General features: G+C 42.8%; 1 protein-coding gene across 3 annotated transcripts in view; it reads right to left on the bottom strand.

The window, feature by feature from the left end:
* Positions 1 to 1,606: 1,606 nt before the first annotated feature.
* The window catches only part of jakmip2 (janus kinase and microtubule interacting protein 2), a 110,273-nt gene continuing 95,071 nt past the window's right edge, over positions 1,607 to 16,808 (bottom strand). For all 3 annotated transcript variants that reach the window (XM_048603664.1, XM_048603665.1, XM_020511792.2), the window contains 5 exons: positions 15,544 to 15,612; positions 12,620 to 12,697; positions 9,947 to 10,150; positions 2,219 to 2,284; positions 1,607 to 1,657 (listed from right to left, as the gene is read on the bottom strand). In XM_048603664.1, the coding sequence (XP_048459621.1) occupies positions 1,607 to 1,657; positions 2,219 to 2,284; positions 9,947 to 10,150; positions 12,620 to 12,697; positions 15,544 to 15,612 (468 nt within the window). The remainder of the gene's footprint in view (positions 1,658 to 2,218; positions 2,285 to 9,946; positions 10,151 to 12,619; positions 12,698 to 15,543; positions 15,613 to 16,808) is intronic.

The following is a 16,808-nucleotide window of genomic DNA, read 5'->3' as shown; positions in this document are numbered from 1 at the left end:
TTGATTAGAACGCGACACCGCCCTGGTATTTCATAAGGTCAATGTGTACATGTTCAGGGATGGATTTTATAAGTTGAGGGATGATAGAAATTGCGGAATGAGAATAGCCATCTACCACTAGACTTGCACCCTGAACAGACTGTGAAATCCATCTCGTTATAGATCCAGTCCTATTCCTTTAGTGTCCGAAGAGAAACGTTTCCCAAGTCCTTCTAAATTCCCAATGGAAAGAATACCGCCCAGGAATGTTGAGTAACCTGCAGAACTACCTAAAACCTTATTAACTGTTTTAAATTCCCAACGTCCCAGGAATCACAGTGCTCTTGCATTCTACTAATTAGTGTCCAATCTACTGTTGTCTCAAACGTTAAATTCTGTTCCTAGCTTGGTATTAAGTTGTGTGCTTTCGAAATACTCAACTAAATCAGTTTTACTATTTTGCAGACAAATATACCTGCAGGTTCTCAGGCGGAACTAGGGATAGGTGACACAGTGGCTCAGTGTTTAGCCCTGCTGCCTCACAGCACCAGGGACCCGGGTTTGATTCCAGCCTCGGGCGACTGTCTATGTGGAGTTTGCACATTCTCCCCGTGTCTGTATGGGTTTCCTCCCAGTCGAAAGATGTGCAGGTTGGGTGCAGATTGGCCACGCTGAATTGCCCGTAGTGGTCAGGGCTGTGAAGGCTAGGTAGATTTACCATGGAAAATGAAGGGTTATATGGATAGGGTAAGTGTTTGGGTGGGATAGGATGCTCTTTGGAGAGGCAGTGTGGACTCAATGGGCTGAATGGCCTGCTTCCACACTGTCGGGATCCTATGAGATGTTGGCTCAGCCAGCAACACCCACATCCTTTGAGTAAATAAAACAAAGGGACTGTAATCATGATATCGATTATAGGCCACCACCCTCCATTGTATTTGAGATTGTTGGCATTGTTGTGTTGGATTATGGGCTTTTAACCACCTGTCTGATACTAGGGGTAAAAAAGCAGAGAACATGTCCTCCTCCACGAGGAATTGAAAGCCAGCTAGACTGATTCTTCCCAAGCCTCCTTCAACAAGTTGGAGGTGGCTTAAAGCATCATGAAAAAAGACTTGGTGACCCTTTCCGTGTCAATGGAGATTGGAAGAGCTGAAAACATGCATTTCATAGAATCCCTACAGTGCGGAAACAGGCCATTCGGCCCAACATGTCCACCTCGCCCCTCCAAGAAGCATCCCACCCAGACCCATCCCCCTGCATTTCCCTTGTCTGACCCACCTAACCAAAACATCCCTGGACACTATGGGCAATTTAGCACAGCCAAGCCACTTACCCTGCACACCTTTGGACTGTGGGAGGAAACCAGAGCACCTGGAGGAAACCCACACAGACACGGGGAGAATGTGCAAACTCCACACAGACAGTCGCCTGAGGGAGGAATCGAACATGCGTCCCTGGCGCTATGAGGCAGCAGTGCTAACCACTGAGACACCATGCCACCCATTTAAGGAAGACAAAAAAAAACTATAAGTGATGCAGTTTATTCTTACATTTGTTTGCCCATCCAATATCAACAAAAGGATTTATCGTAGAGTCACTTACCTTCATCAGGAAGTCTCAGACATCAAGGCCAAAGGATAAAGGCAAGGGAGAAAAACAGAAATAAAAACAGAAACTGCGAACGGAAAAGAAAATGGAAAGACAGAGAGAAGAGCAAAATGTTTAGAACAAGTAGTGTTATGATGCAAGCAGCATGCATGGAACAACGACACAGACACAGTGCACAAAATTGAAGTTATACTTCCTCACAAATACTGCATGCTTTCCCTCCTACAGTTAGATCAAATGTCCAAAGAATATTAGAACATCACTTGACAAGTCATTGGGCAAACTAATCAAGGACATTGAAGCCTGTACATTTCCACGCTCTTAAATCTACTATCACACCTATTTTGGTTTTCTTTTCATCCATACTCTGCCGCTGGTTGCTCAAGTGTGTTTCTTTAATTCTTGGACATCTGAAGGATAACTGAGCACACAATACTCGATGTAGAGGGCACATTTCACGAATTCAGGTGCAGATGGGAGCAGGCCTCTCTGTGCTCACAAACCCCAGCCCGGCCTGTTGCAATCTCCAGCTGAATTCCTAATATTTGAGGAGCACTGATTTCAGACAGTGTCCCTCTGATTGAAGTGAGGAAAAGGTCAACGGCAGGTAACAGACTGATAAGCTCACCTTTTCCTCCAGATCTTTGATTTGCCGTTTCTGAACGTCGGTTTTATCTTCCAGATCCCGTATCCTCTGAAAAACAACATGCACACTGAGTGAACCTGGGAGCTACTGAACATCAAGCACCGCTGTTCCATCAAGGCAACAGGTCAACATTAATCACCCAATAAAACCTCTTTTCCCAAGATTAAACACATTGCCTTTACATTGCAATAATGACTGTAGTATTCTCATCATCAACATAAATTGCTATGTTTCAGAGTAGATATGTTTCTGAGTAATTTTGGAGGTGTGGAGGGATATTTCACTCATTAGCGTCTGAGAACTGGTCGAATACCAGCTATAATATTGATTTTGTAAAATGGGATCTTAGGAACATGAAATGCCTTGTTATTCTGCTCCTTTTCACCCCACATTCTCTGCATGGTAATCTGGCTGCTTGTGCTTGAGAAAAATGTTCGTTTGTAGCATTGAATCTGTTAGCTCTGCGATACCACTCGCACCTGAGAAAGAGGCTAGGAGTTTATTTATTTTAATTTCATAAATACATTTTATTTATGAAAAAAACATTTATATGCATATATAGTAATGAATGCTGTTCAAGTCTGTACAGTCTTTGCATAAGGAAACAAACAAATATTGGAGTTTAGAGTTCCTACAGTTCTAGCAAACAACCCCAAGGCATTTCTTACTTATGCAAGATACTATTTACATAGAATAGAAATATCAGGAGGGTCACTTAACTGAACGGACTTTGTACTTTGGCAGAAAGACCTTAGACAGTAGTCTTTCCCCACTGCGCCTGGGTGGAAGCTGTCCCAAGCTTTAGTGCGTCTCTCAGCACATAGTCTGCATTGGATTTCAGATTGCAGATTTCCAGCATTTGTGCGAACTTGCTTATGTACTTCTCCTTTATTTGGTGCCACTGAACTCCCAATAGCCATGAGATGGCAACAGATTTGGATGATGCAACATCAATGGTAAATCAGAGTCATACAGCACGGAAACAGACCCTCTGGTCCAACCAGCCCATGTCAACCATAACCCCAAACTAAACTAGTCCCACCTGCTTGTGCTTGGCCCATATTCCCCCAAACCCTTCCTATTCATGTACTTATCCAAATAATTGTACCTACATCCAAGTTCTCTGGAAGTTCATTCCACACATGTACCGCTATGTAAAAAAAAGTTGCCCTCTATGTCTTTTTTTAAAGTCTTTCTCCTCTCACTTTAACAATTTTCCCCCTAGTTTTGAAATCCCCACCCTAGAGAAAAGATACTTACCATTCACCTTATCTATACTCTACATGATTTTATAAACCTTTACACCCCTCAGCCTCCTATGCTCCAGTGAAAAAAGTCCCAGCCTATCCTTATAGCTCAAACCCTCCATTCTGGGCAACATCCTGGTAAATCTTTTCCGAACCCTCTCTAGCTTAATAATATCTTTCCTATAGCAGGGCAACCAGAACTGGACACTACTCCAGAAGAGGCCTCAGCAATGTCTTGTACATCGTCAACATCAGTTCTGTATAGTTAAACAGTAACACGTCCTTTTAAAATTTAGCATTCGTGGCCTATCATGCAAGTCAGACATAAGGTAACCAGCTATTACATACAATCAAATACATCTATTCTGTTCAATAAGACTGAGCCTCTCCTCTGCCAGAGGTTTTGTGTGGGTAACCTTCCCCAGGTGTATCCCAAAGCTGGACTAATTTCAGTAAGAAGGATTAGTGGCTGTGATCTATCCATGACATCTTGAATTGTTCTGAAGGACAAATGACAATTTAAAGCACCAACAACACTCACCTGTAACAAAACATACAGCACATAGACTGCAACGGTACAAGTTGGTAGCACACCACAATGTTACCCGCAGCAACTAGGGACGGGCAGTAAATGCTGGCCCAGTCAATGATGTCAACATCCTTTGAGTGAATTTTAAGAAAAGGTTCAATAGAATCCAGGAGAAAGCAACCTGTTCGATTGGCACACCATTCACCCCTTTCACCGCTGTGCTCAGTGGCTGTGGTCTACTAGATTCATGGCAGCAACTCACCAAGACTTCTTCAACAGCACCTTCCCCACCTGTGACCTCTACCCTCTGGAAGGACAAGAGCAGTAGCTGGAGGGGAACAAATAAGCTTCCTTCCAAGTGGCGCACCACCCAGATTTGGGAACCTATTGCCAATTCCTTCATTGATACTGGATGGAAATCATGAGACTTCCTTCCTAACAGCGTTGTGGGTGTACTCACACCATGCGGACTGCTGGTGTGTTTGAACGTTGCTCCCTACCGCCCTCTCCAGGGTACTTAGGGATGAGCAATGAATGCTGGGCCAGGCAGAAATGCCCACATCCCATGAATGTAGCAGAAAAATCACCCATCTTCCCTGCCCACGGTACAGTCAAATGAGCCACGGAACTCCCTACAACATCCGAATCGGTCTGTATTTGAACATTCAGGTAATTGAAACTGGCCTTGACACGACAATGGGGGCCTCAACGGCAGGAGGAGGAAAATGGATTATTGTCCTGTAGTGGTAAAGCTCAATTTGTCTTCTCAGGTTAGGACCTCAATGTCAGGGGCCTTTCCAGTCCTGCATGACATCACCAGACACCCACACCTTTGATGGACGGTAAAATTAAAGGACAGTATGGCTCACTATCTGACCAGGGATGATTGTGTTCCTGAAGCTGAAAGGTCATCAGGAAGTTCTCCAGCGTTGGTAAGCCACTGTGAGCAGAGCCTGGAGTTGCCTGGCCAGTTTGAAGAGTGACAACTTCTGCAAAACTTAAACATAAAAAGGAGGTCACAGCTGCCAGCAGATCATTGCTGAGGAAGAACCTCCTCCTCACGTTTTCCCAGCCACCATCAGTTCTGAGGAAGGGTCACCGGACCCGAAACGTTAACGCTGTTTTCTCCTCCACAGATGCTGCCAGACCTGCTGAGCTTTTCCAGCAACTTTGTTTTTGTAACATCCTCCTCAGGGCAGCTTGTGGCTACAGCCATCACCAGTTTGCAATCACGACCACAGTGAGGAGATTTTCAAAGTGTCCGATGGAGCACTGATAGGCTGTCTTTATTTGGGATTTGGACTTAAAATTACCACTTGGTGATCTACACAGTTTAGCAATTGCTTGTGCAATCCAAACAAAAATACAAAGGATTTACACGAAATTCCATTTACTCGGTGATCTCTGGTGGTCTTATTCACAGTTAAACTAGTTAAACAGATAGCACAGGGTAATCAGAGATACAAGGTGTAGAGCTGGATGAACACAGCAGGCCAAGCAGCATCAGAGGAGCAGGAAAGCTGATGTTTTGTGCCTGCACCAAACGTCAGCTTTCCTGCTCCTCTGATGCTGCTTGGCCTGCTGTGTTCATCCAGCTCTACACCTTGTATTCTCAGATTCTCCAGCATCAGCAGTTCCTACTATCTCAGCACAGGGTAATCATATTCTTTCTCTAGGCCGCTACAATGCAGCGTGGCAATGAATCGTGGGCATGTGATGGCATTCAAGTACTCAACTGTGTTGAGTTTCTTCAAGGGACATTACTCTCAGAGTGATACAACACAGTACATTTCATCAGTCTATTACGGGCCATATGTTGACAACTTATTTGTGCTATTAACCATTCACATGCCTGCACCTGCAGCAGATTCAAGCCTCCCTCCCGCTCAGAGAAATCTCTGAATATGCACATGGGACACACAGAGGGTAGCACTCACCTTCATTGCTCCCACATCGCTTTTCCTGCTACCTGGAGGCTGGGTGATTAATGCACTTTCAATAAAATGCAGTAGAGGAAGAGTTCTGCAGAGCACTCTGGCTCAGTTCAAGTTCATTACTTGCTCTTGAGTTCCTCTCCACGCTGGCTTTAGGAAACCTTATTCTGTTTCACAACCATGGTGTAATCTGGGGTGTCATGCCCCCAATCCTCCCACCACCATCACCACTCCATTCTGTAGGGCCTTTCTGTTTGTTTATTCACTGACAGTGTCATTAAGTAGGCCAGCATTTATTGCCCATCCCTAACTGCCCAGAGAGAAGTTAAGAATCAGACACATTGTTGTGAGTCTGGAGTCACATGTAGGCCAGGCCTGGTAAGGATGGCAGTTTCCTTCCCTAAAGGACATTATTGAACCAGATGGGATAACAAGGTATGGAGCTGGATGAACACAGCAGGCCAGGCAGCATCAGAGGAGCAGGAAAGCTGATGTTTCAGGTCTGGACCCTTCTTCAGAAAAAAACAGATTTTATTTTTTAGGACAATTGGTCATTGTTTAGATTCCAGATGTTTTAAATTGAATTCAAATTCCATCATCTGCCATGGCAGGATTTGAACCTGGGGTCCCCAGAACATTCACTGGGTCTCTCAATTAACATTCCAGTGATAATACCACTAGGCCGTTGCCTCCCCTCTAATGATAAGCTTTAATGTGATGATTGCATGGACAAGATTGACCATCTAGACTAGAAATGGAATAATGAATGATTTACCAATTTTGTAGTAATTCATCTGGCACCAGCTTATGGCATCCAGGAAGCAAGCCCAGAGCCGGCAAATTCTAGTTATTGCCACTAGCTGATCGTAGTTAGGATTTTAAAGAAACTATTTTTTCCCCCAAGTCCCTTTCTTGCTCACAAATGCAATTGTTTTGCATCAATTACATATTCAATCTGTCCCATGTGTTTTTCTCATAAAATCTTATTGTTGGCAACAGCATGGCATTCTGCTCAGGGGCCCAAGACGTAAGTGATGCTCTCCAGGCAGACAAAGAGAGAAGGCTATCTAAAGGATTCAAGACTCTGCCGAGAAATGGCTCACTGCATGGATTCCAAGTTGGCAGGTATGCAAATCCCTCGCACTATTTGTTTATTTAAAGAGAGCGCAGCAATCCCTCTTATGGTTTGCTTATTTAAAGAGACAGCACATATTGCATTCAGAATAGAACCGAACCTGTCATGCCAGTTTACTGCCTCTTAGCTTTAGCGTCACATTGTTGATTCCAATTCGCTTCACTAGTTTTAATAGGCCTTGCTTAAATTATGCTACTTTAAATAAAACCAAATTAATTGTACACAGTCTTGACAGCGACTCTTCTTTCAACATAACTGGTTTCCAGCATGTTGAGCTGTTATTTGTACAGATGTGAAATAAATGCTGTTCAGATATGATTGTCCTGGGCTGTGGCTGGGGACATTTGTGGATGCACAGAGTACGTTCACTTTGCACAGGCAACAGTATGACGTATCTAGCAGCAGCATTACAGATAGGATTTTCCACTGTCCGTGGAGGAAGTGTTAGACAGCAGGAGGGTGCAGAAAAGTCACACATTGGGAAGACGTCATTGGTTCATGGCGTGTTTGAAACATGAACAGATTTTCAAAGGGAGAGCTGGCAACGCACGCAGCTCCAAATAATTGCTTGCCAGAGTTCATTAGGACAACAGAGAGCAAATTATTGAATTTTCAAATGTCAAGCAGGAGGAACACTGAAGGGCTGGAGCACACTGCAGCGAAATTATGGTGAAGCAAAATCAGATAAGCTGAAATTTTGTTTGTGGCAAAGTTGTCAGCCATTCCCACCACTGGAATAGGAAACCCAATAGACAAAGGCACATGACAATTGAAAATTCCAAACTGGTAGCTCCAGATTGGCTAACCATGCCAACCAAACAGAAAGGAGTTTGGCTACATGACAACATGGAATGTGGGAAAGTCTTCACTTGACACAGATCTCCCTGTGAGACCCTACTGACGCGTCCAACAAATGGTCTTCTGCTCACCCCCATCTAAAGCCACAAAGTAGCATGGACATGCTCTGGGACTGTACACTGCAGCGCGAAAACATGGAAAAGATGTTTGCATTGACAATACGCTGGCTGTACTGCACTCGTCTGAAGGCATCACACTAAGCAATGAAAGATCACTCAGTTTCTTCTCATCTAACATCCAACATTTTACAACGCCTTTTACTGTACGAGGTCAGACCATTATAAAGCGTGGACAAATTGAAAATAAAGAGACGTTTTTCACCTACTTGCCATGTCACTGTGTTTTCATTTGGGATTTATAACAGAGAGTGTTTGCAGACAAATTTAAGTATCATAGGAACCTCTTGGATTTATTGAAGCTCCGCTTAGCATAAATTTGTGGGCAGGCCCCTGTGATTTGACTTATCAGGATTTTATTACAACTGTCGGGATCATGGCGGGGTGCAGGGTTCATTAGAGCTCATGAAAGGTTTGCGTCCTTCCTGAACTCAGTGCCATCTGTATGCCACTACAAAAATGAAACAGCCCTTTGTCATTAAATACCAGAATCCAGAGGTGAAATATTTCAAACCAAACTCCAGAACAGAGCTTTCCTGCAACTTCCAAAATAACTTATCTGGACTCAAAAGTACTCCAAGAACCTCTGAAATCTTATATGAATCTCGATATGAGAAATGGCCATTGTACTGTTTCCTCGTATCATCCATAGGTAGCACCCCTGCCTTCGAATCATCTTCCTAACATTCTCAACTGCAGTGAATACAAGATGTGACAGGAAGGCTAACCACACTCTCACATATAGAGTCATAGAGTTGTACAGCACAGAACAGACCCTTCAGTCCAACTCGTCCATGCTGACCAAATATTCTAAATTAATCTAGTCCCATCTAAACCCATCCAGATGCCTTTTAAATGTTGTAATTGTACCAGCCTCCACCACTTCCTCTGGCAGCTCATTCCATACACGCACCACCCTCTGTGTGAAAAAGTTACCCCTCAGATCCATTTTAAATCTCTCCCATCTCACCTTAAACCTATGCCCTCTAGTTGTGGACTCCCCAACAATCGGAAAAAGACCTTGTCTATTCACCCTATCTATGCCCTTCATGATTTTATAAACCTCTATCAGGTCACCCTCCAGCCTCCGGCGCTCCAGGGAAAAATCTCCAGCCTATTCATACAGCTCAAATCCTCCAACACCAGCAATGTCCTTGTAAATGTTTTCTGAATCATTTCAAGTTTAACAACCTTTTTCCTGCAGCAGGAAGACCAGAACTGAACACAGTATTCCAATAGTGGCCTAAGCAAAGTCCTGTACAGATGCAACATGACCTCCCAACTCCGAGACTCAATGTATTGACCAATTAAGGCAAGAGTAACAAGTGCCTTCTTTTCTACCCTGTCTACCTGCGACTCCACTTTCATAGGAACTATGAACCTGTACTCCAAGATCTCTTTGTTCAACAACACTCCCCAGGACCTTACCATTAAGTGTATAAGTCCTGCCCTAATTTGCCCGACCAAATGTAACACGTCATATTTATCTAGATTGTAGTGATGCTTTGGCCAACATCTATCCCTCAACCAACATTACAACAATATATTGCTTGGTGATTACTCATTGTTGCTCCGTGGAATTTCCTCCATTACAACAATGATTCCCATTTCAATAAGTGATCCATTAGCCATGAAATAGTTTGGGCCATCAAAGGCTGTTCAAGATGCTGTAGACAAAAAGTCTTTGCAAAAGACTGCACCTTAACTGAAGTGGATATGCATTTTACCTTCTCTCATCCCAGGTGCAACTTGTAGGAAAACTTAAGTGCATTGTAAAACCAGTAAAACCACTCTCCTCCCAAATTCTGACACACCCTTTCTCTTGACACAAATCGAGTTGCTATGTGAACTGGTGGAATTTAGGAAGGTGGCTATTTATTTAGATCCATACCTGATGTGCTTGTTGCAGGAGTTCCATTCTCTCCTGCAGGATTTGGCAGTCGTATTCCCTGCTCTTTCTTAGCATCTGACGTCTTAGTTTCTCCACAGCGATTCGCAAGTCGTCCTTTTGCTTCTCAGTCAGTGACTCGCCGAGTTTAATGACTGTATCCTGCTGTAATGCATTGTACAGGGTGGCCTCCAGCTCCTGGATATGCTGAAAGAACAAGTTTGGAACATAAAGCTATCAAAAGAAGGCAAATTAATTTACAAAAAGACTGAAATTTGGGGGCTTGACACAGAATTTCCTGAACAAAGCAATTTGTGCATCTAATTGGTACTTGTCTGTATTATGATGTCTTCTTTGTAGTATTTCCTTCTTTCAGTACCTTCAACATTATGTCCCTTGTATCTCATTAAACCAACTCGCCTTCACGTACCAATCTGGTAAGTGATTGTCATTGGCGAACTTTGTTACTGGGGACGGTCATAGTTGAGTTCAATTTTGTGTTTGGCCAATATTTGCGCAGACTTTTCAATGGCAGATGTTGAGCTATACCTCAAGTGGGTGTGGTGATTTTTCCCGTACCGTGATGAAAGGTGTGTGATTTCCATATATCAAAGTCATTTTTGGTTAGAGGTCCCGACCTGAAACGTTGACTTTCCTGCTCCTCTGATGCTGTCCAACTGGCTGTGTTTCTCCTGCTCAACATTTTATCAGCTAGTGGCATAAGGGAATTGGGTTTTTTTTCCTGAAGGTGTTTAATAGTTAACAGGTCAGTCTTTCGGAGGTATGATTTTAACCCATTACATGTCAGAGAGTACATGCTTGAAGGCCTCTTGGGTATTGAGTTAAAGTTACACAGCATGGAATCAGACCCATCAGTACAACCACTCCATGTTGACCATAATCCCAAACTAAACTTGTCCCATCTGCCTGCGCTTGGCCCACATCCCTCCAAACCTTTCCTATTCATGTACTTATCCAAATGTCTTTTAAATATTGTAACTGTATCCACATCCACCACTTCCTCCGGAATTTCATTCCACACACGAACCACCCTCTGTGTAAAAAAGCCACCCCCTTGTGTCTTTTTTAAAATCTCTCTCCTCTCACCTTAAAAATATGCCCCTAGTCTTGAAATCCTCCATCCTTGAGAAAAGACACCCGCCACTCACCCTATCTATACCCGTCATGATTTTAAAAACCTCTAATGAGGTCATCCCTCAACCTCCTGTGCTCCAGTGAAAAAGGCCCAGCCTCCCCCTATAATGGAAAACTTCCTTTCCCACAATAACCTGGTAAATCTTTTCTGAACCCTCTCCAGCGTCTAAGTATCCTTCATATAACAGAACAACCAGAACTACACACAGTACACCAGAAGAGGCTTCATCAACATCTTGTACAACCTCAACATGATGCCCCAACTCCATTACTCAAAGATTTGAGCAATGAAGGCAAGCATGCTAAATGCTTCCTTAACCATCCTGTCTACACGTGGCACAGACTTCAAAGAATTATGCTCCCGAACCCTGTGTTAATGGAAGTTTGTTTGTATTGTGGTGTTTTACGACAGGAGAGAGATAAGTTGAACTATTTTAACTTGAACAAAAACAAAGTTGCTGGAGAAGCTCAGCAGGTCTGGCAGCATCTGTGAAGAAAAAAAAGTGTTAACATTTCGGGTCCAGTGACCCTTCCTTAGAACTGAACTTGATTTTGAATTTAGAGCTATCGAGGATGAATTTTAGCTTAGAAAATTCAGATATAGGAAATCTTTTATTCAGTTTGAAGCCGACTTGACTGGGGTAAGATACAAGTGTATTTTCTTCCATTAAAATAAAAGATGATGGTGCAGGGCAGTTAAAGTATAATTTGTCTCAGTGCTAGGGTCGCAGTTTGTGAAACTTCCAGACCAGATGTGTTTTGTTAGAATTCTGCGGCTTATTAAATAACCGAGCAAGTTTAAGCTCTCAGTGGTGTGAGTCATCGAGTCGAGGAAAAAGATCTTGCAGTTCACAGGACCAGATCTGAAAATAAGCAGTCAAGTCAGCCTACAGATGTGATACAGAAAGAAAATTTCCATGGATTTTGATTCACTGTAAAAGTAGTGGTATTTCAGAGTAGAAGGGATTTTGTTTTGCTGAATGTTTGAAACCTTCCAAACTGTGTTATATTTAGAGAGCTTGGTTTGTTTTCTTTTTAATTTTCTTTCGTTTTCAACTTCTGTTTCATTGTTAAAACCAAATCTGTAGCCTGGCATGCTTATTGTTTCAATGAAACACTGGCATGTTAAATTAAAGGAAAGAGGAACATCTATTAAGATGGATTTAATTCTCGGAGCTGACTTGTACAGTCGTAAAACCAGGCCCATCACTGTTTGCTCATAGAGTATAAACTGTTGCTCCCTCTGACGTCTGATATTCTTGCATGTGTCCTGATGAGTGTAGGACTACGATCTTCAACAGCACCTCCCTCTTTTCAGCAAAAATCCAGGTTCTGTGTGAACAAGCAACTATTTCTAATGAAAGTTTCGTAGCTACCATAATGTGACTTCTGTATACCCTAGTGAACAAACCTATGGATATTATAATGAGATCTCTGCAGAGAACGAAATTCCTTTATATGGAACAATGCCGTATATTAGATAATTAACACTTCCAGGTAATGTATAGTGCAATTATTTACCATGTATGCTTGATCCAGGGCTTGTTTCCTATAATCTAACTCTTCCTCCAGGTAACCTTTTTGTTTGCAGAACATATCCTGCAAGAAAAGTAAAAATGATATTTATTTATATTCTGCTGATCCAGAAAATTCTGTAGCCACATGATTGCCGCATTGCATTCCCATCTTTTCTGGGAAAATAAGTTTAAAGTTCTTCTGCTCACTCAGGTCATCTTTAAGTTTTCCAGACAGCAGCCTCTTTTTTTCAGACAAACAACCAAAGAAAGGACAAAATTACTGCAGGTGCTGGAATCTGAAGTGAAAACAAAAAATGCGGGAGATCACAGCGGGTCAGGCAGCATCAATGGAGAGAGAGCAAGCTAACACTTCAAATCTAGATGACTCTTCATCAGAGCCCTGAGAGCTTCTGATGAAGAGTCATCTTGACGCAAAACGTTAGCTTGCTTTCTCTCCATGGAAACAACCAAAGGTAATGAGCAGGCCCAGAGGTCAGCTAGATGTGAAACTGTTTAATTGGCCTCCATGAGACAGACCTGAGTTTTCAACATGTCTGCCATGGTGAAAGCGATATGGCCAGTCCTATCCCCAGTGGCTCTGACTTCAATAATCATGAAGTCCTTCAAGAGGCTGGTCATGGCCCACATCAACTCCAGTCTCCCGTTCTGCCTTGATCCCCTACAGTTTGCCTACCAACATAACAGGGCCACAGAGGGTGCCATATCCCTAGCCCTGCACTCATTCCTGGAACATTTGATCAACAAAAATACCTACATCAGACTCCTGCTCATTGACTACAACTCCACCTTCAACACCGTTATCCCCTCCAGACTGATCTCAAAACTCTGTGAACTTGGTCTCAGATCTGCCCTCTGCAACTGGATCCTCAGATTTCTGACCCATAGACCGCAATCAGTGAGGATAGGTACCTGCACTCCCTCCACAATAACACTCAACACTGGAGCCCCCCGCCCAGAGATGTGTCCTCAGCCCCCTACTGTTCTCCCTGTACACCCATGACTGTGTTGCCAAATTCCAAATGAATACCATCTACAAGTTTGTTGACGACACCATCACAGTGGGACGGATATCGAACAACGACGAGTCATGCTACAGAAGGGAGATAGAGGGCTTGGTGACGTGGTGCAATGAAAAAAATCTGTCTCTCAATGTCGGCAAAACTAAAGAACTGATCATCGACTTCAGAAAGAAAGGAGGAGAACACGTCCCCATCTACATCAATGAAACTGAGGTTGAGAAGATGAAGAGCATCAAGTTCCTCGGAGTGACGATAACCGACGACCTGTCCTGGACTTCCCCCGTAAATGCGACAGTCAAGAAGTCACAAAAACGCCTCTTCTTCCTCAGGCAGACCAGGAAGTTTGCCATTTCCATAAGGTCCCTCACCAACTTCTATAGATGCACCATTGAAAGCATACTGTCCGGGTGCATAACGGCCTGGTATGGCAACTGCTCTGCCCAGGACCGTAAGAAACTACAGAGGGTTGTGTGCACAGCCCAAACCATCACAGAATTTCCATCCATCCAACCTTCCATCCACGGATTCCATTTATATGGCTCGCTGCTGCAGAAAGCAGCCAACATCATCAAAGACCCATCGCACCCTGGTAATGACCTCCTACAACCTCTTCCATCAAGCAGAAGATACAGAAGCTGAATACATGCACAAGCAGGTTCAGGAACAGCTTCTTTCTGGCCGTTATCAGACTGTTGAATGGACTCTAGCCTCAAATAATGTAACCTGTATGCCTCTAAGGCTTTTTGATCTGTACATCCTTTGCTTGCTGTGATCTGCCTGTACCACTCGCAAACAAAGCTTTTCACTGTATTTTGGTACACGTGTCAACAAAATCAAAATCAAGTGTTTATATAAGCAGAGGTAACATCACCAAAGATACAGGCACCATCCCTTCAATTGGGATTGGCACTAGCCAAGATACATTAGTGTTAGTGAACATAGTCATAGAGGTGGAACAGAGGAGGTTAAAAGCCCAAGATTCCTACTCTGGCCATTATTATACAATACCCACCACCCTGATGGAATGTCTGGTGAAATTTGAGAAGAAAAAGAGGTGCTCAGTGAAGCCAAGGCCAGACTAGTTTCAAAAGAACAACAAGGTGAGTGGCCCATTCACAGACAAGGTAGGGAAGATGTGCCACTCTCAGGAAACCTGACTGGAAAGGAAGATCATTTAGTTTTTAACACAAGCCACTATTCAAAGCGGACATAGGCGAATCCCGGGCACACAGTTCTCTGGGCCTGTTTTTTTTAATATCCAGAAATGTTATCATGCTCAACTTAAATTTTCTTTCCCATCACCAAATCGGCGGTATTAGGGCTTTTTTCAAAAGAAAATTATTTAACCGATTTCCAATCAACCTGTTCAGAGATGCTATTTCATAACATTGGAGTAGGTAGGACTTGAACCTAGACCTCCTGGCTCAAAGGTAGGCACACTACCATTGCATCACAAGAGAACTCCCTTGGGTCTGCTTTAACGAGTTTACTTTTTTAATTTAACCTATTTTTTTGAACCAACCAGTTCAGAGATGTTGTTACACGCCTCTGGAGCAGGTGGGACTTGAACCAGGGCCTCCCAGCTTAGGGGCAGGGACACTACCACTGTGTCACACAAGGGCTCTGTGACTGTGGGCTCAGGTGATGAGTTCCATTGTGGCAGGCCATTGCCTATTACCAAGGGAACTCAGGCCCAATGAGCTCAGGGAGATTAATTAGTCATTCCCCAAGAACGTTGAAGTGGTTATCTCTCTCACACACACACACAAACACAAGGATTCTTTTAAATATTGTGGCTTTGGCAGAATATTTCAACATTAACAATTGGCAGAGTCACAGCAAAGTTTCAAGTTGCTCATCCCGTCTCAGTAAGAATTGTATTTCGTACCATCTCAATCTCCAAATCTATCATCTTCTGGTGTAGTGCAGCCTCAGTACCTTCAATCTGCTGGAGCCACTAGAAGATGAGAAAAAAAGTATTATTTTACATTAATTCCAATTCACAAAACAAGTCCACACTCTGTGGCCAGCACATTCATGACTATCGAGACCTTGAAATAAGCTTTCAAATAATTTATTTTACACCTCCTTATTCCATCACTTGATTTACTGGCTTGTTTTGCATGGGGGCAAAAAATGAACTCAATTTGAAAACCCAAACCAAGAGGCCCAAAGTTGCTGCTCAAAGCTTTGACAAATTTGGTTATATCTTGGGTTTTTTCTGGCAAATAACTGATCATTTCCCTTCAGATGATTTTCTTAAGGCTAGATCATGTGATATTATGATTAAACAGTGTTTAATTCAGGCTTTGTATGGTATTTAAAATAAGTACTGTTTAACATCATATTCAGAAAAGATCCATAAATCATTCTGTTGTGAGACAACAGATCCCAATCTCATTTATAATTTTAAAAAAAAGTTATATAACACATGATTATCCTTATGCAAGTTCCTTAGATAACTATAAATGAATATACAGTCCTGGTTCCAATTTTGAAAGAGGAGCACAGGATACATCAAGGAATATGCATTGCCTCATGTTGTTGATGATAAGTGATTATAGTTAGCTTTATTGGAACAGGAATGCATAGTCTAAGCAGACATAATAATGATATATTTTCATGAATTGTGCACCCCAGGAGATCTCCAGAGTTCAGTCTGCTCACTAAGATAGCACTACATCACAAAACCAATGGAAGAGAGTCAGACCTCCATTGCCTCTGATAGCTAGCTATTCCATCTGCTGCTCCTAGGTACCTTTATGCATCCCAGGGAACTCCAAGCACAAAACAGGCCAAATGGACTAATTGCAAATTGTGCAGTATTTAACAGAGTGCTGAAGCCAAGAGATGATGCCAGTGGGAATTTAGCCCCAATGAGGAAAGAAATACCGCTTTTTATTTTCAACACCAAAAGCATAAACTATATGGAGCAATTGCAGCAAGGAGGGTTTGAGATGGTAGCCATTACTGAGACAGGGCTACAAGTCAGTCAGGACTAGAAACCAAATACACCAGGTTATAAGGTGAACAGGAAAGATTGGGAAAATGCTAGAGTGGAAGAAGCGTTCTTTATGACTAAATATTAAATCACCAAAATAAGACACGACAGTACAAAAACATCAAGGCCACTTTTGACCGAGTGTAGCATCA

The sequence above is a fragment of the Rhincodon typus genome, chromosome 12, assembly GCF_021869965.1.
Source record: "Rhincodon typus isolate 14 chromosome 12, sRhiTyp1.1, whole genome shotgun sequence".
In the NCBI taxonomy this organism is placed as follows: domain Eukaryota; kingdom Metazoa; phylum Chordata; class Chondrichthyes; order Orectolobiformes; family Rhincodontidae; genus Rhincodon; species Rhincodon typus.
Note: the sequence above shows the minus strand (reverse complement) of the source record. Positions and strands in the feature narration are given on the sequence as shown.